Source organism: Schistocerca nitens, chromosome 4, assembly GCF_023898315.1.
Source record: "Schistocerca nitens isolate TAMUIC-IGC-003100 chromosome 4, iqSchNite1.1, whole genome shotgun sequence".
Taxonomy (NCBI): domain Eukaryota; kingdom Metazoa; phylum Arthropoda; class Insecta; order Orthoptera; family Acrididae; genus Schistocerca; species Schistocerca nitens.
The window spans coordinates 419,477,177-419,498,138 of NC_064617.1; the positions used below are offsets into that span (position 1 = coordinate 419,477,177).

General features: G+C 42.7%; 1 protein-coding gene across 1 annotated transcript in view; it reads left to right on the top strand.

Annotated features, from left to right (window-relative positions):
• LOC126251616 (metabotropic glutamate receptor 4-like) overlaps positions 1-20,962 on the top strand; it is an 868,913-nt gene that overhangs the window by 697,000 nt on the left and 150,951 nt on the right. Inside the window, exons 7-8 of the mRNA XM_049952156.1 lie at positions 6,508-6,657; positions 16,343-16,476. Of these exons, the coding sequence (XP_049808113.1) occupies positions 6,508-6,657; positions 16,343-16,476 (284 nt within the window). The remainder of the gene's footprint in view (positions 1-6,507; positions 6,658-16,342; positions 16,477-20,962) is intronic.

Below are 20,962 nucleotides of genomic sequence, written 5' to 3' on the forward strand. Positions count from 1 at the left end.
TAATTCAGGACGTAGGTTGCAAATGCTACTCAGATATGAAGAGGTTGGCACAGGAGAGGAATTCGTGGCGATCCGCATCAAACCACACAGAAGAGTTATGATTCAAAAAAACTAAATGCCACACCTCGCACCAGGTCCAACGTAATTTTGTTACATTTCTTTTAGGTAACATAAAATTTTCTGAAGTACTCGTCTGCACTGTAGCCTTGTATGAAGGCGAAACATGGACCATAAACATTTCACACACTAAATGAATAGAAGCTTTTGAAATGTGATGCTTCAGTAGAATGATAAAGAATATATGGGTAAATCGGCTTGTTAATGAGGAGGTACTGAATCTACTTAAGGAGACCAGATATTTATGGCGCTTCTTGACTAAAGTACAGGACTGGTTGGTAGGACATATCCTAAAGCACCAAGGAATCGACAATTTAGGGATGGACGGAAGTGTAGGGGCTAAATAATTTAGTGGGAGACCATGGCATGAGAGCAAATTACAGGTTCAAGTGGATATAGGTTGCAGTAGTTATGCAGAGATAAAGAGGCGTGCACAGAGCAGACTAGAGTAGAGTGCTGACCATAATAACAGCAAGTTATCAATACTATTATATATGAAGGCAAGACATTGTTTAAATAACATACCAAAAATTTCGAAAGTTATTGAGCGATTTATTTGAAATTTCTACGTAATGCTCTAATAAACATTTGGATGGGCACAGGCACCCTGGATCGATTTCAACCAAATTTGCAACATTTATAACCTAGCTCCAATAGGAGTGTAGATAAAGGCAAAAACGTGTTTTTCCTGTACATTAGGGTGTCCTTCACGACAGGCATGTTGTGTGGGAACAGAATCAGCCTGTCAAATCAGCCTGCTTTACAGGACAGGGTAAATTTAAAGGGAAAGAAACATTTTTCCAGGCTCTGACGTGTACACTGCCCTGCATGCAGGTGTGTTGTGTTTTTGTAGTATTGGACAGCTTTATTAACCTGTTTTGCATGGTGGCATGTATGTCATCAGTAAATAAAATTTTCAAGCCCCGAAATGTAGCCCACCCTGCGTGACAGGCATGTTGTTGGAGCAGTATCGGCCTGCTTTATTGAACTGCGTTGCAGACGCTACAGGTGCTGAAGAGTATGGCTGTGGACAGTTGGATAGAGAAGGTGATGGACAGGGAGAGGAGAGGAGTTAGATATGCATGTGGAAGGTGAAAGGTGTAGATGGTAGTGAACAGGTGAAAGAAGAGGAGTGGGAGGTGGATATAGTCACAGGGAGGGGGCAGGAGGATATGGTCAGAGAGTGGGGATGGAGGAAGTGGAGAAAGAGAGGGAGAGAATGAGTTGAAGAGACAAGAAAAGTGGGTAGTGGGAGACAGAGATGAGAGGATCAGGGGTACAGATAGAGGAAGAGGTGGACATAGAGAGGAGAGGAGAAGGAAGAGGAGGACATAGTATGTCCAACATACAGGGTGAACATTAATAAAACTGACAAACTGCAACACGATACCCTGACTGGATATGGAGGGAATGAGGTTCTATGAACATGTGTCCAGAACTGCACTATTGCCACAGTAGACAGCGCTGAGGAATAAAAGTTCCTCTGACCACATGACAGGTGTTCCTTGTGTGTTCCACGTTACAGGGTAACAGCTGTTGTGATGTAGGATGCACGTAATCATATGTTCAAATAACTTACGGGTTTGCTGCCGGGTGACGTCGTCGAACACCGCCGATATTTCGGCAGGAGCACACCCTGCCATTCTCAAGGCACAAATGCAAGGAAGAAAAAATGTGCAAGCAAATTTAATACCTCGGTTCATAGGGGAGAAACAAGGAAGACACCACACACAGAACAAGTGCCAACACAACCAAAGATAACCAACATCAGAAATATCGATGGTTACTATTAATCAACAAGTGAGGTAGCACTAATTCTGTCCCTCTGTTTTTTTTTTTTTATGAGAGACAGAGCCGGATTCCAAGCAGCATTTAAACAAAGTCTACTATCTGTGTTAATAAGGTTGCTTGATAGTCTGATTTCAACAGCTTCCTTAATAACACTATCCCCATAGCTTGACGTGCAAGCCAGAATCTCCGTGCTGTTGTATTCCATAGGATGACCGGTGTCAAGGCAATGTTCTGCAATAGCGGATATGCTCGGCTGTTGTGAGCGTGTGTGACGCTTGTGTTCAATACACCGGTCTTCCACAGTCCTGATTGTCTGACCAATATATGACATGCCACAACTGCAAGGAATACGATAGACCCCAGCCTTACGCAAACCAAGATCATCTTTTACGGACGCCAACAGGTCCTTAATCTTAGAAGGTGGTCGAAAAACACATTTCACATCATATTTCCGCAAAATACGGCCAATCCTGTTGGAAATGCTTCCTGCGTAAGGCAAAAAGGCCGTAGACTTAGGTGCCACTTCGTTGTTATCGTCACTCACCCGTTGCACAGAAGGCTGATGGCGCAACGCACGTTTGATCTGCCTCTCACTATAACCATTCTGACGAAAGGTGACTTCGAGATGTGCTAGCTCAGCTGCCAAACTTTCAGGATCAGACAATCAGGACTGTGGAAGACCGGTGTATTGAACACAAGCGTCACACACGCTCACAACAGCCGAGCAGATCCGCTATTGCAGAACATTGCCTTGACACCGGTCATCCTATGGAATACAACAACACGGAGATTCTGGCTTGCACGTCAAGCTATTGGGATAGTGTTATTAAGGAAGCTGTTGAAATCAGACTATCAAGCAACCTTATTAACACAGATGGTAGATTTTGTTTAAATGCTGCTTGGAATCCGGCTCTGTCTCTCATCAAAAAACAGAGGGACAGAATTAGTGCTACCTCACTTGTTGATTAATAGTAACCATCGATATTTCTGATGTTGGTTATCTTTGGTTGTGTTGACACTTGTTCTGTATGTGGTGTCTTCCTTGTTTCTCCCCTATGAACCGAGATATTAAATTTGCTTGCACATTTTTTCTTCCTTGCATTTGTGCCTTGAGAATGGCAGGGTGTGCTCCTGCCGAAATATCGGCGGTGTTCGACGACGTCACCTGGCAGCAAACCCGTAAGTTATTTGAACATTCGATTCGCCGGGAAAAGTTAAGGTCTCACACATAATCATATATTGGCTTACATCATGTTGGGGGGGGGGGGGGGGGGCTTGCCTGGAGCTCATAATAGCTCGCGTCTCAATGTCCTGTAGAACCAGGTCCTCCAAATCTACTGTACACACAGTCTGCTGACTCCTTGCATGTTCGTCCCTCTGAAGGAACCAATGATCACATAAACGCCCAAAAAAGGGCTTCACGTAAACGCCCAAAAAGGGCTTGAAATGTTGTGTGAAGTTCTTGGTGTCGTAAGCATAGTTATTTTGGTACAGGCATGCTGCCTCTCGACCATTCCCATTTGCTTGGCCGTACGGAAACACCATATCGGCTTGTACCCGCCTTGAATACCGGACAGTACCGATGCTTACAGTACGAAGGGTCAATCACAAGGCCTGCAATACACAAGGAACAGGCGGCACGTGGTCAGAGAAACTCCATTTTCAGTCAGGAATCCGTGTTCACCCTGCACGTGTCAAAAGCACAAGCAGCTGAAACCGCAGGAAAAAGGCTTCTCGGGAAGTTCTTGACCAATTTACTTCATTTTTTTTTACATGCTACTCAAATAAACATGCAGACTAACAAAGGCTACATATTTTTGCGAGCAAGAATGTACTGTTTTTCTGTTAAACTGGCTGTGAGAAAGAAAATGCTGTGCTTTGAAAATCTATCGTTTCCTTTCCTTACTCACAATCAGTTTTAAAGATGCTAACACGGGATTGAAACGAGTAGAGAAATTGTTCTTCCCATTCTAATATTGTCCAGCTTAAGGTAGAAGTTCTGAAGATAATCATTGTATCCAGTTTAGCATACGAGCACATTAATGGTTGTAAGCTAAAATAATTATAATGTTTCTGCCATATATTTTGTTTCTCCTTCAACAAATTTTAACAAAAGCTTTATACACAACACTGTGTCGTTATGTTTGCTTCCTCGCAGTGAGTATTAACAGACAACAGGAAAGATGTTTTTATGACTTATCAGCTAATGATTAGAATACTACTGTGAAACCATAATCGTCCAAAACTTTTTAATCCTATCCGTTGGCAGATCAAAACTGTGAGAAATACCGTCATTGAAGTAACCACCCTCACAGATCCTGCAGCTCGATGGGTCCCTCCCATACCCCATATACCAATGATCCCAACCGATTTGCCCATTCATTTCAAGCGATTTCAGTTTCCAATCAAGCTTTTGTGTGCAATAACGATAAATAAGGCTCAGTGTCAAAGAGAGGTGGACAGAGAGAGGGGAGAAAGGAGATTAGAATGTATATCCAATATTCATTCACGTTTAGCAATTGCTAAGCATTGTCTAAAAAAATGCTTAGCAATTGCTCAGTAGTAAATATGTAAAATGAACAGTGATGGTTTTATGACGCTTCTTCTCTGTCTGTGAATAACCTTTAATCCATTTCACCGTTTTTCAGTCTACCTGTTAACAGATTTTCTTTTATCGGTAGGCGTCGATATGGTATAGAATCATTAGCTTTCCAAAGGCCTAGAAACACTGAATCCACCTGCTTGCTGCAATCCACTGCTCTTACAAGGGAAGTCTCTTGGGTCGAACAAGTATTCGGTGAGCTAAACGTATTTAGAAGCTTTACCTACGACTGTGATTTGGATGGTGAAAGCATTAGACTGTGTCATTGCTGTTTGACCACTATCGGGCTTCAAAAATGTACATGAGGTTCCTCAACAAAATGTGCTCAACAATATGCAGAATCACAATAGACACGTGTGGCGAAATCAATATCTGAACAATCCTCAGAATCACATTCTTGAGCTGCAAAATCAAATGCCACTTGAATCACATTCTTGATTCAGTGACATGTGAGGGAGTATCGTACCCAGCCGCTTTCCAGGAACATTGAAGCATAGAGTGATACACTGGTTATGAACAGCAGAATGCATTTTCGTGATGATAATTCTATTTCTTAATTTAGTGTCGAAGTCTTTGCAGAGAGTTCTCATAGTCTGTCATCTTCTTGCGTGTATTTTACATTGCCAGAATATGCATCCAAAGGATGTATGTTTTGTTGTTTTTCGCGGAATAATCATGCATTGAGTGTCTTTACCGGCAGATGAGTCATTTACTAGAGCACTCCAAGAAGCAGCATACATTTCTCGTTATTGCGACACTGTTATTAGCAACATTCACGAAAAACTGTTGATTTTTCCCATTTTTAGACAGAGTCTCCCAAGACGTTAGTTCATAATTAAATCCACTTTGATGAATGTTCCAAATGCAGTCTCGCTGTACTTGCAGTTTTCTGACTTACGTTATCGCCGTAACAGGCCCCAGACTGGTGAATATCTTGATTCTCCTGTAGATCTCTGGTTGTCATGAAAGCACATTGTCTATTCTTTCTTGAGATGTGGTATGCAGGCTGCGGAAGATTTAAACTCTGTGTGCCCAGTTTCTCTTGTTTTTTTGTATTGCCCAAAATTTCAGGTACCAGTAATGGATATATCTGCCTTTATTCCTTGCTATGTCAGGTTGGGATAGAAGGTGTTTTAGCTACAGTTCCTTCATTGCCTTGTTTCGTTGAAATCAATCTTCTTTACATCTTTTGTTCTGCACGTAATGAAATAATACTTCGACGTTAGATGTGCTTTTTATAGCTGTATGTCTCCTGACCAACGATCCGTAGGTCGTGGCTTTACATGAAAATATAGCAAAATCATCAGAAATACGTTCTAGACGTTCTTCTGAAAAATTTGTTAAAATACTAACTATACAGGATTTCTTTTATGGTGAAGGTTCATAGTCACCATAACTGGTAGCTTCTCTTTAAGGAGTATTGTTTCCGCCACTGCCACTGGCGTTACAATCTCGAACACTATTAATCCATTATCGTCCATAAAAACGTTTTCTTCATCCACTATCGTATCCAAGGTAGCTTCAGTTGAGCAGTCAAATGAATATTCATGTTTCTGAACAGTCAGATCCGCCAAAAGCGTTGCGAAAGTGTCGTCTTGTCCTACACCGTCTTCCGTTGAATAACGCCTTCTTAACCTAGATACCACAGTATTTAAAACGTTCCAAACGTTAACGGTTTCGTTCATCTTTGCTGTATATGTATGACAATATTGACTCACGTATGTTAAACACTTCAATTGCTTTCTGAAGTAACTGGTTGATTGAGGTGTTAACCCTCCGTCCTTGAAGTCTCCAAGCGGTTTTGTGTACAAACTAAGAGCAACACAATCACACACCTTTTCAGGTGTAGTTAGAAACTTGAGATGAGTCTGAGTACAAATTTTTAAATACAGATTCCTGTTCGAGCCGAGAGTCGTCCCTTGTTAGGGGTATATCAATTGCTCCCATGCAGTCCCGAACTACCGTAAGGATTCACCGACGCTTCTGCGTGTTGGCAGGTCTGAGCGGCGACAAGTTCCGCTTCGATCCGAACGGGGACGGCCCGGCGCGCTACAACATCATCCACTTCAAGCAGCTGCGGCCCGGACACTTCAAGTGGGTGCGCGTCGGCGAGTACAAGGAGGGAGAGCTGCGCCTCAACATGTCAGGTGAGCCAGCCGAGCAGCGTCGAGAAGTAGTCGTTCAATACCTGTATTCCCATTTCCGTCCAGATCAGATCTTCAGCTTATTTATCCCTTCAACTCAGGCGACAGCCGCCGCAAAGGCCTATGGTGGTAAGGAATCGTTCAAGTGAGCGAGCTCAGCTGCAGCGTACCAGCTAGCAGGTGCAAGGCACGAGAAAATACTCTACGAATCAAAAGAGCACATTCCCCGCCCATCTTTTGGTTTGGGCTATCAACCAGCAGTGGTGAAACTAAAAATATACGAGAAATTAATCTGCGCTAGTAACGGATTGAGATGCGAGACAAAAGCCTGCAAACGCTTCCCACTGATTACAACAATACACATCTTTGCATCTTATGCAACATTACATTAACAGTTCTGCCATTATGCACAATGGAAGAAAACAATCACACTGAAAAAACCTTCGTTTATTCCTGGTCATGTTTGTTAAGTAAGGGGCACCTAATCATGGGAGAAGTTGTAGGAAGGAAGGTTTATAAACAGGGTTTCACACATTATTAAAATTTTATTCGGATTTAAAAAACCACATGGGATTTTTCTCCAACGTAGCTCTTGGGAAACAAAATTAACATGCAAAAATGAAGCGAATTGTGTGGGATTTTGATTAACATTGTAAGACTGAAAGAAGAACAAATCAGAATTGCTCAATCTGCGTAACTTATATTTTCAAACAAATAAGAGAAATAACCCAGTGAACTCCACCTTCAAGAAACGCAAACAGCCAGATGAATGCGAGCTATTTAGGGGACGGTCTCTGAGATATAAAACTAACAGTATGAAACTAACAGTATGAAACTAACAGTATGAAACTAACAATATGGAACTAACGCCTGATGCTATAGCAAAAGAGCGGCACATACAAGGGGCATCAGGAAGTAAGAACACAACATTGTTAAAAATCGAAAAATGAATATATTTTAACGAAACTTACTTGATACGTGCCAAAATACGTTGTTATTTCTCCTGCTCCACATCATCGCCGCTGAGATCAGTCCACTATTGAAGCCTGGGTACCAGATTTTGTATATCCTGAGCGTGTACAGTCCATTCCACATCATGAAGCCACTTTGTCACAGTCTCCATGGACCCCTCGTAGTTCGAAAAGCGCTGTCCACAGAAGAACTCCATTTTAGCGAAAAATTAGCGAAAAATTGGTAATCCGAGGGTGGCAGGTCAAGGTAGTTAAGTTGCTGAGTCACAATGTCCCATCCAGATGACCAGATCAGATCATGACTTATAAGGTCTGGCATTGTCGTGGAAGAGTGATACACCACGAGTCAGCACTCTCCTTATTCGTCTTTGATTCTCTTTATCAACTTCTGTAGGATCTTACGATGTGCAGCAGATTCGATGGTGGTCCCTTTGGCCATGAAATCGACCAACAAGAGCCATTACTGAGCCTAAAATGCGGACGCCATAATTTCCCTCTGTGAAGACTGAACTTATATTTTTTTGGAGGATGGTGCCACTGCAGAGAGACCTTTTTTTTTATTCAGGAGTATAGTGGCACACCACATTTTGTCCCCAGTCACAAATGAGTCCACAAAGAACTCTTTCTCAGTTTGAAAGCGTTTAAGAAATTCGCGTGCACCCGACGCTGTGTCAACATTATTGGCACCCGCTCTGCACATAGTTTCTTAAACCCAAGTCTTTCTGACACTATTTCACGCAGGAGACTTCGTGAAACTTGGGGGAAACTTTATTTCAGGGAGCCAAGAATCACACGACGATCTTCGCGAACTTTTTCTTCAACCTGCTGTACAAGCTCGTCGTAAATGGCAAACGCTCTCCCACATCTTTCTTCATCGTACGTGTCGGTACGGCCGTTCTTAATCAATGTAACCCACTTGATAACATTTTGACGATTCATTATCTCGCATCCGTAGGTTTCCACATGCAGACGTTGGATACTGGCCGCCGATTGTGTACGCAAAGTGAGGAAACGAATAGCTGAAAGGATTTCACACCTGATGTAGGTGGAGCAAACAGAGGGGGCACTGGATGTCGTGTTATGCTGCTGCGACCACATTTTGTAACTGAGGCGCTCCGTGACTTCCTTCGACCGTTACGAACCTCTCTACATGTCACAGGTGCCAACTCGGAAAAAAATTCCCTGTGTCATACACAGTCCTTGTATTCTCACTTTTTGTGCATCTTCAAACAGCACAGTCATCACGGGGCGACAGCCAGGTAGTGAATGATAAACAGCACGGAACGACTCCCAGGAAAAGGAATATAAGAATACTACGAATACCAGTAAGCCCACACTCCGTTGGAGGGGAGGCAACAATGCCGGTAGCCAGTGCGACGATAATAAATGTGCTTCTAAGCATGAGAACAAAGGGGAACGCAGCAATAGTTTTCCTGACGTGGCATGCAGCCACTCATAAACAATATATTAGGTTGCTACCGAGTTTGAATAGCCGTTCTCTATTAGAGGACATAGCACGCACAGTCTCTAGAAGGGGAGGCAATACACAGGTTTGGCCGAAAAGAAATACTATTAAGATGGAGCAAAATTTCTCATGTTTCAATGGTACGGAGAGGCAGGATTGTTGTTGATATCCAGGCCGAATAGGTACTTACTACATCTCCAATGATCACGTGACGGCTAAGACAGAGTTGCATCCGCGTGTCAGCAATTAACTTCTGGAAACCTCATCTTCAGAATACGCCGAGCAGTTCTTGGGAACCACTGTAGACTACGGCCCAACTTAGCTTTATCTGTCACAACTGCACTGTAAAGACGAGATGTCTCGGAATCCGCAACTTCGCGTGAAAAACTTTCGGCCACCACTCAGCAGTCAGCATTGCCCACTTTTTCTACGGAAATAAACTGCAACTGGTAAGGAATCATGAAGCGATTTCTACCAGCCATGTTACAAGTGTTTCTCTTGATCCTTACATTTAAACTATTGCATATTATTACCTTTTGCATGAAATATATAATTAATTTTACGCGATAAAGACAAGGACATCTGGATTCTGGAAAGTAACATTCAGCCACGCTCAACAATAAAAAATGTTTTTCCATATTATGTGAATCCTGACTACGCAGCTGTTTTTCCTGCTCTGTTATCAGCTTTCAGTTTTATTTTATGTATGTCATTAGGCTGTTGTACGATCTATTGTCGGTATAATTTTCTTTTGAAGCGACAGCCTACATACAGTACAAAAATATAACATAAATATGACTGGATTTGATCGTTTCAATAACGGTGTGTTTACATATTACTTCGCTTAAAACAAAATTCCAAAGAATGAAGAAATAAAACAAGGGATGAACCAAAACTTTCATTGCCTTTGTGTTTACAGGCACTTGTTTTATCACAAGCTCACCGGGCCTGACATTTTGTAAAAGGAACTATTATCTTTCCTAATTTTGTTTTGTTTCTTACGTCATATGACTGGCGAGGTAGTAAGAGCATTCTTTCATTGGTTTGCAGCGGAAAAGTCTCGTTGGTCCGTCACATGACGGAACTCTTGCTCAAAGGATTAGTTCTACGCACACATAACACATATATCATAAGGCAAAAATTAAAGTGCTTATTGCTGTCAAGACGACAACATCCGTGTAGAAAACGTAACAAACGATACATTTCTCTTCCTGAAAATGGTGGCGAACCAGGCAGAGTAAGCATTTTGTGTGTTAGAATTTGCCTGTTGCCAGTCAGTGGTGAGTGTGCACAAAGCTTTATATGCCAAGTTTTATCGGATGTGTCAGAAAGGACAGTGGGATGTGGGAGTGAACGCAATACTGAGCATCCCTCGGCCAACAACGTGGAAAGAAGGAAGCCATACAAACTGCAGTTCCTGTAAGCCAAAAACCGTGGCGATATATTGCATACCCTTTAGATCTGCATTGATATGCAGAACTGTTTTGAAAATGAGGATTTCACAAGCAAATTAATGTTCAGTGACGAAGCCACATTTCATGTTTTTGGAAATGTCAACCGATACAACACATGCACAAGGGGGACGAAGAACGCACAGGCAACTGTCGAATACGTCTGCGATTCCAAGAAAGTTAACATACCCTGTGCCGTGTCCAAGTATACAGTCTGTCGACCCGTCTTCTTCATTGAGAGAACATTCGATGGTGTAACCCTTCTCGACATACTGCATCTGCGGCTCATTCCACAACCTGAAACTGATAGCATGGATTTCCTCTTTCACGAAAAGTGGCGCCCCACCACATTTGCACAGTTGTGTACTAGATTTCCTGAATCAGACGCTGCCACATCGTTAGACAGGCCGTGGTGCGGCTGCTGACCTAGAACTAACCGAGCGGCCACTTCGGTCTTCATACTTGACGTCATGCGAATTTTTCTTGTGGGGTTACATTAAGGGTGGCGCTTGCGTTCCACCTCTATCAAAGAACCTCGAAAAATTGTGACACAGCACTGCAACAGCTGTTTTTATCGTAACTCCTGATACGCTGGGTTGTGTGTGAGCACACTTGGACTATGTAGTGTCCCTTTTGCAATATTCACCATTATCGAGGTGAAACATAAATAAAAATGACTGTATGTGACTCAAAATTAATTGCAAACATTGATTTATCATTGATTTAACTGGAAAAATATACAATATATATCGATAAATGCAGAAAAGACATTATTTTTAGTGTATGAGATTATAATGTGTAAGTAATTAAAAGAAGTATTATCATCTCTGTTCATTCTTCTGTCTAGTCTGTTTTGTTCTGTTCGTTCTGGTGTTAGATGGAATAAGGTACGCAAGCTATTGTGCTGCGCTAGCATTTGTTTCTGTCGTAACGTAATTGCAAATATTTAATGGTGTAAACTGTGTCCTAGTAAGAATATATTAGTATAAAGTGATCTCCGTGTGTTATTTCAAGAACCTACGCCACATTTATCTTATGAAAAGAATATTTAATAAAAATTATTTAGCATGTTTCCAGCTGCTGCGGAGCGAGTAACAGTGATCTCTGATTGTTAACAATTTTTTCACAGCACAATGTCTGATAGCCGGAGCGGAAGAAATTATGTAAAAATATTCAGTGAGATCAATTGAAGTAATCCAGTGAAATAATTTTATGAAAACCTGTCTATTTTCTGTAATAGTGAACTGAAGCTGAGTAATACTACGCTATTGCATTTACAGTAATTTGTAGGGAGCCTGGCGCTCGATAAAACCAGATATAATACGTAATTGGCAACCTACGAAATTCATTATTTTGCTTATTATATCTCTTTTGTATTTTTTTGAAAGCTAAAAGTAAAAAGTAACTCCACTAAAAATCAGTAACTGATCACGATAAATCAATGGACAAACAAATTTACTAGGAGAGTGTTTCCTCAAAATAAATAGTTACAGTATTTTTTTAAGAGATATAATAACTACCAATTAGATGTGTACCGTTTGACGAAGGTGGTAATATAGAACATCGATAAACATTTTTAAAAAATCATTGATAGCTTGTCTTACACATACAGTATCATTTTTTACACTGTCTTGGCCTTTTATCTGGACCGATTTTTTGAGACGTTTCATGAACTTTATACAAAGGCTATTTTTCTCAATGCCCATCCATCGCAAAATTACAAACCACAGTGAAAATCCGGTGAAGTTTAGCGCAGATCTGCTGTGCAGTGGCCATACCTTTCCCGGTATCGCGTCACGTCTCACTTTTCAGTTCTGAACGCTCAGTGAGCGTGTACATATGCCTAGAAAGTAGTGTCTCCCGCCAAGAGTGTAGTACTGCTGAGGCGTTCTGTCTGACTTCATGCAGCCCGCATAACGTAACTGTCATGCACCATGCATTTCCTTCCTCATGGCATTTCTCGGCCGCTTACTGCGGGCGCAACAAAGATACTTTAGCATTTTCAGTGGGAAGTTTTTGGCCTTCAACTATAGAGCCCAGACTCGGCTCCCACCGATTTTCATCTCTTCACTCACATGAACCTGTGGCTATGAGAGCAGCGTTTTGGACCAGACAACGAGCTGCAGAACAACGTAGGGAACTGGTGTAGATAACAGACAGCTGCCTTCTTTGGCGAGGGTATTGGAAAGTTGGTCCCACGCTACGAAAAATGTTGCAACAGCGACTATGAAGAGAAGAAACTGGAAGTTATAGCTAAATGTTGCAAATAAAACGCTTTTAATTTTAATAATTGGCAACCAATGCTGTACAATCGCAATAAAGTCATGAGATGTTCAGTTGACTCTTATTAGAACATGTTACGCGTTTCGAGGTTACACCCATCTTCAGACATCTGTTAAAAAAAAGCACAAAACATAAGCGAACAGCACACTCAACACGTCTCAACGTTACAGAAAATGAGATCTGGTCATATGAGTTACATACCACAAAGTTCAACTCCTTCCTAACCAACCAGGCGTCCAGCCTTGACAACTCAAAGAAAGTGTCGAATAAATACGACTGCGGCACAAGCAGTCTTGAAGCGGAGCGTATACTGACGCTAAACAAGTCAACTATAGTTCAATTCTTTTATCTTGGCGGTTCGCGCATGCCCGCCCAGACGCGGGAGATTGCTGCGTTGCCAGCTGTACGCGCCAAGCGAAGCAGCGCCATAGTATAGTTCGCAAACTTACGTTTAGTGGGGAGCGCGCAGTTTATGAAGTAAAGCCACCACGGCCGCATTAACCCTTTCGCTGCAACAGAGACGTGCTCCCCGCATTCCGCGATCTGCGCGATTTTGTCATCATTGCACTGCTCGCCTGTGCAGACACATGGTGTTTCGACTGCTTTGACACACTTTATCATTCGACTTCACAAAAACTATTTGGCCCAAAAAGTTGATTTTTACACATCTTCTTGACTGATACCTTGCCCCATAAATGACTTAATTTTGTTTCGATGTTCAACGCAGTTATTGTGCAGCATTAGATGTAGTAAACCATTGCACGAAATTTTGAAGAGTTTGCAGAGGTAAAAGTCCATAGTATATACTTTCTTTATGGTATATTTTAGTTGCCACTAGAAATTTCAAAAAATTACATTCAAACGAATAAAATTCATGAAGTAAGACACTTCGATATTGTTCTTAAAACAAAGAAAATATTAAGCACCAATCAAGGTTTGAACTCAGAACCTTTCGCTTAGTAGCCATACACTTTAATTTTTTTTTATCTTTTTTCCTTTATTATAACAACCATATATCTACATAAGCACAAAAACAAAATATTGAAGTGCTGGAACTGATCAACACAAATTGTATCCTACAATAGACTGAAGAACACATTTCAGTATCATTACGCTAACGCAGCTTGTCATTAAACATATATCCCGGAGGACTTGAAAATATCACGCAAAATACCGACAAACACTGTTGGTATGATTATGAATTACACCCATTTCGTCGAAGTACAATAGGAAATAAACAATTACCGCTGTTCTTTATTGCGAAAAAGTGGTTAGTGAGAATGATAGAAACACCTTTCCTTGCTATCACCTGAATTAGGAGGCTTATTGCATGTTTGGTTTAATTAATTAATAGAATATGAAGCAATTGGTATAAAGAATGTTTTTTCCAAACTTTCGATAAAAGAAAGTATGATATCAAGACATTGCTTTTGTTCAATTACTTTATTTATGACTGAACATTTCTAAAACTGAAGACACTCGTCTGTGATCTGCACTGCAGTCCAGCTCTGGCAACGTCGTTCTCTGTTCATTGGCTGTGTTTTGTGACGTCAGATGCGCAGAACGAACCTAAACTCGGCCGCCTTCATAAATGACGCGCACTTTAGCAGCGAAGCGCCCTCGGTAGGGTGCGCTGCATGGTCATGTGCTACATGCGTTCACATGTAATTTAATGCTGAATATACAGGGTGTTTCAAAAATGACCGGTATATTTGAAACGGCAATAAAAACTAAACGAGCAGCGATAGAAATACACCGTTTGTTGCAATATGCTTGGGACAACAGTACATTTTCAGGCGGACAAACTTTCGAAATTACAGTAGTTACAATTTTCAACAACAGATGGCGCTGCAAGTGATGTGAAAGATATAGAAGACAACGCAGTCTGTGGGTGCGCCATTCTGTACGTCGTCTTTCTGCTGTAAGCGTGTGCTGTTCACAACGTGCAAGTGTGCTGTAGACAACATGGTTTATTCCTTAGAACAGAGGATTTTTCTGGTGTTGGAATTCCACCGCCTAGAACACAGTGTTGTTGCAACAAGACGAAGTTTTCAACGGAGGTTTAATGTAACCAAAGGACCGAAAAGCGGTACAATAAAGGATCTGTTTGAAAAATTTCAACGGACTGGGAACGTGACGGATGAACGTGCTGGAAAGGTAGGGCGACCGCGTACGGCAACCACAGAGGGCAACGCGCAACTAGTGCAGCAGGTGATCCAACAGCGGCCTCGGGTTTCCGTTCGCCGTGTTGCAGCTGCGGTCCAAATGACGCCAACGTCCACGTATCGTCTCATGCGCCAGAGTTTACACCTCTATCCATACAAAATTCAAACGCGGCAACCCCTCAGCGCCGCTACCATTGCTGCACGAGAGACATTCGCTAACGATATAGTGCACAGGATTGATGACGGCGATATGCATGTGGGCAGCATTTGGTTTACTGACGAAGCTTATTTTTACCTGGACGGCTTCGTCAATAAACAGAACTGGCGCATATGGGGAACCGAAAAGCCCCATGTTGCGGTCCCATCGTCCCTGCATCCTCAAAAAGTACTGGTCTGGGCCGCCATTTCTTCCAAAGGAATCATTGGCCCATTTTTCAGATCCGAAACGATTACTGCATCACGCTATCTGGACATTCTTCGTGAATTTGTGGCGGTACAAACTGCCTTAGACGACACTGCGAACACCTCGTGGTTTATGCAAGATGGTGCCCGGCCACATCGCACGGCCGACGTCTTTAATTTCCTGAATGAATATTTCGATGATCGTGTGATTGCTTTGGGCTATCCGAAACATACAGGAGGAGGCGTGGATTGGCCTCCCTATTCGCCAGACATTAACCCCTGTGACTTCTTTCTGTAGGGACACTTGAAAGACCAGGTGTACCGCCAGAATCCAGAAACAATTGAACAGCTGAAGCAGTACATCTCATCTGCATGTGAAGCCATTCCGCCAGACACGTTGTCAAAGGTTTCGGGTAATTTCATTCAGAGACTACGCCATATTATTGCTACGCATGGTGGATATGTGGAAAATATCGTACTATAGAGTTTCCCAGACCGCAGCGCCATCTGTTGTTCACAATTGTAACTACTGTAATTTCGAAAGTTTGTCTGCCTGAAAATGTACTTTTGCCCCAAGCATATTGCAACAAACGGTGTATTTCTATCGCTGCTCGTTTAGTTTGTATTGCCGTTTCAAATATACCGGTCATTTTTGAAACACCGTGTATTATTATACTGAAATGCGTAACATTTTGTAATAAGAGTCAATTGAACATCTCATGACTTTATTGCGATTTTACAGCATTGGTTGCCAATTATTAACTAAAAATGCTCGCAGGTCTCAGACGGGATTTTGTGTCCTGTATATCGCTTTTAATTTTCGTTGTCTTTTCCATTTCGCGATCGGTCGCTGGTTGAAAAAGAATACCCCTCACACTTACCATGTGCTACATCTGCTCCAACAAAGTCCAATTGTGTTCCTTGATAACAGGAGTTTTTCTGCCGCTACAGAGATCCAATTCAAGCTGGGACACCCGCAGCCGCCGGAGTCGGTGTGCTCGCTGCCGTGCGAGAGCGGCCAGGCCAAGAAGTACGTGGAGGGCGAGAGCTGCTGCTGGCACTGCTTCAACTGCACGCAGTACCAGGTGAGTGGCAGTGACTCCGTCTGGTCGACCCACCCGCGTTCTCCACGAGCCTACTCACACTGACCGCTGCAGTGCTCTGTTTTCCACCTGGAATCACTGAGTTAGGTTATTGCTTTTACTTATTCTGTAATAACTGGTAGTATTCAAGCACTTCGACTGTACTTTGGACAACATAGCAGAGCGTTTCAAAAGACAACGTGCTCATCAGTGAGTCTCCAACACTCAGCTCATATGAGTAAAACACTAAAACCAATAACAACGCATTTTTGACGTTCATAAAATAAAATGAAATATATTTGACCATGGCTCCATGGTTGCTTCAAGTTCGTGCACTTTAAAGTTTCGTGCTGATTTGTATTATTTACTTAAGTTTGAAACTTTAGTCCGCGAAGAGTCTCTTTGAACTTCGACTACAAATTTAATCCAATGCTTATACTTTTAGCCCTACTGTCGCTTGAAGTAATCGTTATCTAGAAGCAATGACTTATTTCTCAAAAAACTCTTAACATTAACATAAACTTGATGACTGAGAACTACGCTCTAATTTTGGGATGAATGCTGTGATAATAAAGCTAATATTCTCTATCCACCTGTTCCCTGTACTTCTTCTGGGAATTTAGTATCGTAATTAGCTAGTATGCCCAAGGAACCACTGTATATGCGCAGCTGTTGAGTGACCCATAACGCCATACCAGTGGTCACACCCTCTTCCCTCATTACCAAAGATATTACTTGAATTTGAACATCTGCGATCACCAACCTCTAGCTGTCACGTCAACGAGGTACTAAATATTTATAACTATTCACCTTAATTAAAACTGAAAAAATACTGTCAAATAAATCTTGTTTCATTGTCTTTCGTTTGCACGTTAAGACCGTAGTCATATTTCTTTTCACGAATGAATATTTCTAGCACTACCAGCACCTAGAATTTCCCCCCTTTCTTTTCCATGTGCATCTTTTCTAATGCGTCTTTTATTCTCTATAAGTAATGACCTAATTCCTACATAATGTTGTCTACTACTGACATGAGAACGCATAGATGCATGCTATCTTTAAACGATAGACTAAGTATGACCTTAAGAGTTCCTCAAGTTGCTTACTTACAAGAATTCCCTTGTTATAGGTACTAAACTGCCTGACAAAAATAAGTGACCTGTCCAGAAGGAGATGAGAAAATGAACTGAAATTTCAAGAGTAGGAGGTAGTTGATGTTATTGCGGTGACTATAAAAACGAATCAAACTTACGCCAGTCTACTTATCAGTATGAGTTGCACCCCTTCTGTCCTGGATGCATGCATTAATTCAGTTGGAATGGGTGTCATCCTCTCCTAAAGCTAGCTGGTCGACAATTGTTGCAACTGATCCGTCATGTCCTGGTTACAGACTTTGGGACGAATTTGAGGTCCGGCTGTTCACACATGTATTCTGTAAGAGACCTATCTCGGGTATCTTTCAGGCCACAGGAGTACCACAACATCCCGCAGAGTGTTCAAAGAGATTGCAGCCGGTCGTCGTAAACTTCATTCCACGATACTTCGGCTGGAAAACTGCCAGCCATCCTCAGGTGAGCCGAACGAGGAACAGACTTCGTTCGCATGGAAAATTTTAAATTTTACTTCACGTAGAGTGTTCATAGAGACACTGGCCACTTGTGGATGAGCATTATCATCTTGGAAACTGACACCACAATAACGTCACTTGAGATGTAACATACGAGGCTGCAGGATGTCGTTGACGCACCGTTGTACCATCAGAATACCCTCATTCACTACCAGCCACGACCTGAAGTCAACCCGACGGCTTCGTATTTCATGACTCCAGGAGGACCACCACTCTGTCTTTCAGTAACATCGGAAGAATGGGACTTACCCCCCCGCCCCCCCACCCCTCTCCCTTCCCCCATAGGCCCAGGTCATCGCCCTACTAGGCGACACTGATCTTTCGAGGTAGTGCAGAACTGCGATTCATAGCTCAATACAATGCGACGCTATTCATCCGCAAAACGCGCATTCCCATTACGTACCACTCCAAATGCAGCCGTCTGTGTTGTCGTGCTAACGGCAGCCTGTACATGGGATAGTAATTCCCTAGTCTAGTTGCTATTAGCCTCCGGCAAATGGTGCGGTATGACACACAATGTCCATCACTTGTTTTCAGATGACGGACGCAGATGCTAAGGGTTTACGTTGGGTTTGGTGGACAATACGGCGATCTTCCCTTGTGGTCGTCAGAAGTGATCGCCCGAAACCATGACAACGAGTATGCCTGCCCTCTCATTACCATGTCGTCCAGTATCGGCCCACTGTCAAATTTTAAATCTTATTGAAGATGTTCAATGGCATTAGCAGCACATGGCACTGAAATGAATCAGTGGTAACAGGTGAAAATTTCTGCCCGACCGTGACTCGGACCCGAATCTCTCACATAGCATTGTCGGTCGCCTTAACGGCCTCGGTTATCTGAGCACACTTCCCATCCGACTCAAATTCCTAGTCTGTTACATTTGAGTGATCCATAAATCTCGATATTGCACGATTCGAGAAGCCGGCGAAATGGAGGCGCACGAAGTCTGTCAGGTGCTCATAAGGCTGTCTCACACTAGTAAGCAGAATCTTCGTGTCGTTCATAGTGATCATTCAACACGTGACGCTGTTCACTACTCTGATATACCCCACCAGACTAAACACGAACAACACCAATGCGCTCTGGTGTCCGTTCTACCAGTCACAGAGAACTGCAACTCATTTACATATCTGCCGATCATGCGTACGTGTTCGAACTTACACTGACATCCGTCCACGTCCTGAGTACTGCACTTTTTTGTCAGGTAGTGTGAAGTGATGTTTTTCGGGTGTGATACATCATCAGACTATCAGAAAGAAACTTGATAAAAATTGTGTTATCAGACGGTAACTTTACCAACATCAGTGCCCGCAACTCTTCCACAAAGACTTTTTGGTTTTTTTAAAAGTAGATTCTATTTTTTCAGTGACTTGAAGCAGTTTTGGGTGTGCCCTTTTTCCTGCTGATTTCGTAATTCCTCATTCAGCAGACGTCCTTGTGTTACAGAAGATAAGCCACTTTTCGAAATGACAACATTTGAACCATCGACCTCAATTATTTTTTATACTATCATTGGCCAGTTTCGACTATGATGCCATCATGAAACAGTAACTGTCGTACCTGAAAATAGATCGCCGCGCCCACCAGCCATCAACATCTGGCGGGAAAACATAAAACCTCTGACAAGTAGACTGCTGGTGCTTGTTCCGATACATATTTTCGGCATGACTACATGTCGTAAGTTTTATACTTGCAGTCGGTTTGCTGGTGGCTGGACAATATGGTGGTCTCTCCTCATGCACGACAATTACCATTTGATTGTTGTGTCATATCCGAAATTTGCAAGTAGTAGTTAATAAACAATAAGTATAATTACAATCGATGAGGAAAATGTCATTTCAGCGATTTTTTTTTCGATTGTGGTACCTGCCCGATGAGAAGTAAGCACCTTTCATTAATTATTTTCTCGTTGGCAGTGTTATGAATGTAGTAATGTAAGTAATGATACAAGATAGGAAGAAACAAATACTCGTAGGAGAGTATTGTTTTCAGGCGTCGCACTAATCTGGACGGCTCATTGACTGATGCTACACTTATGTTTGCATTTTCAACACTATCCAACAAGTCTGGCCAGTTATGTACCGCCTTCGATTACGACATCATCATCTAACTGCAGTCGTAGTACTAGCGACACGACGAGGAAAAAACGAAGAGTTTGTTTTTTATTTATTTGTGAACACCGGTATGGACCATAATTTCAGGCGCCTGCACTGTAAACGCTTCCTGCACGAACGCAGGTGTGCGGCAACGCTAGGCCGCGCGTTTACGGGCGACCGTAAAGCGGGTGCGGACAATGCGCTGCTGGGACGGTCCCGCCCCGCGCGCCACCAGCCACCACCAGCGTCCATTGTCCGTAGCTGGGAGAGCAACAGGTGTCAGATTTAGCCACTCCGCGCCCGCCGCCGCAGCAGGTGGCGCTTCAGCTGTCGATCCCCCTGCGCGGCGAGCATTGACAGACGTGGCGCTCCAGGACCGTGTCGCAAATCTTGTAGGCCCGCCGAGGGCGTTAAAAAGCAGATTTGCGGGCATTAGCTCCTAGATCCAACCAGACACGTATCTAGGTTTCAGTGGGTCGCAGTCGCTCTTCCCCTCGCGGCGTTTCATCTTGCTTGCCTGCCGCTTCCGCTAACAAATGTCACTCACTAAAGACGATAACATGCCGTGTGGCCGCAGCATTTGAGTCGATCCTACTTGCAAGTGTGAATCAAGCAGCTGCTCTGAACATTAACTAATCGAAACTAATCGTCGGGACCTATATGAAGAGGAGGGGCAGGAACATTGTCCTAACAACTGAAAGAGCCCAAATTTGACTCCATAATTCAGATACATTGACAAAAAAAAGAATCGCAACACCAAGAT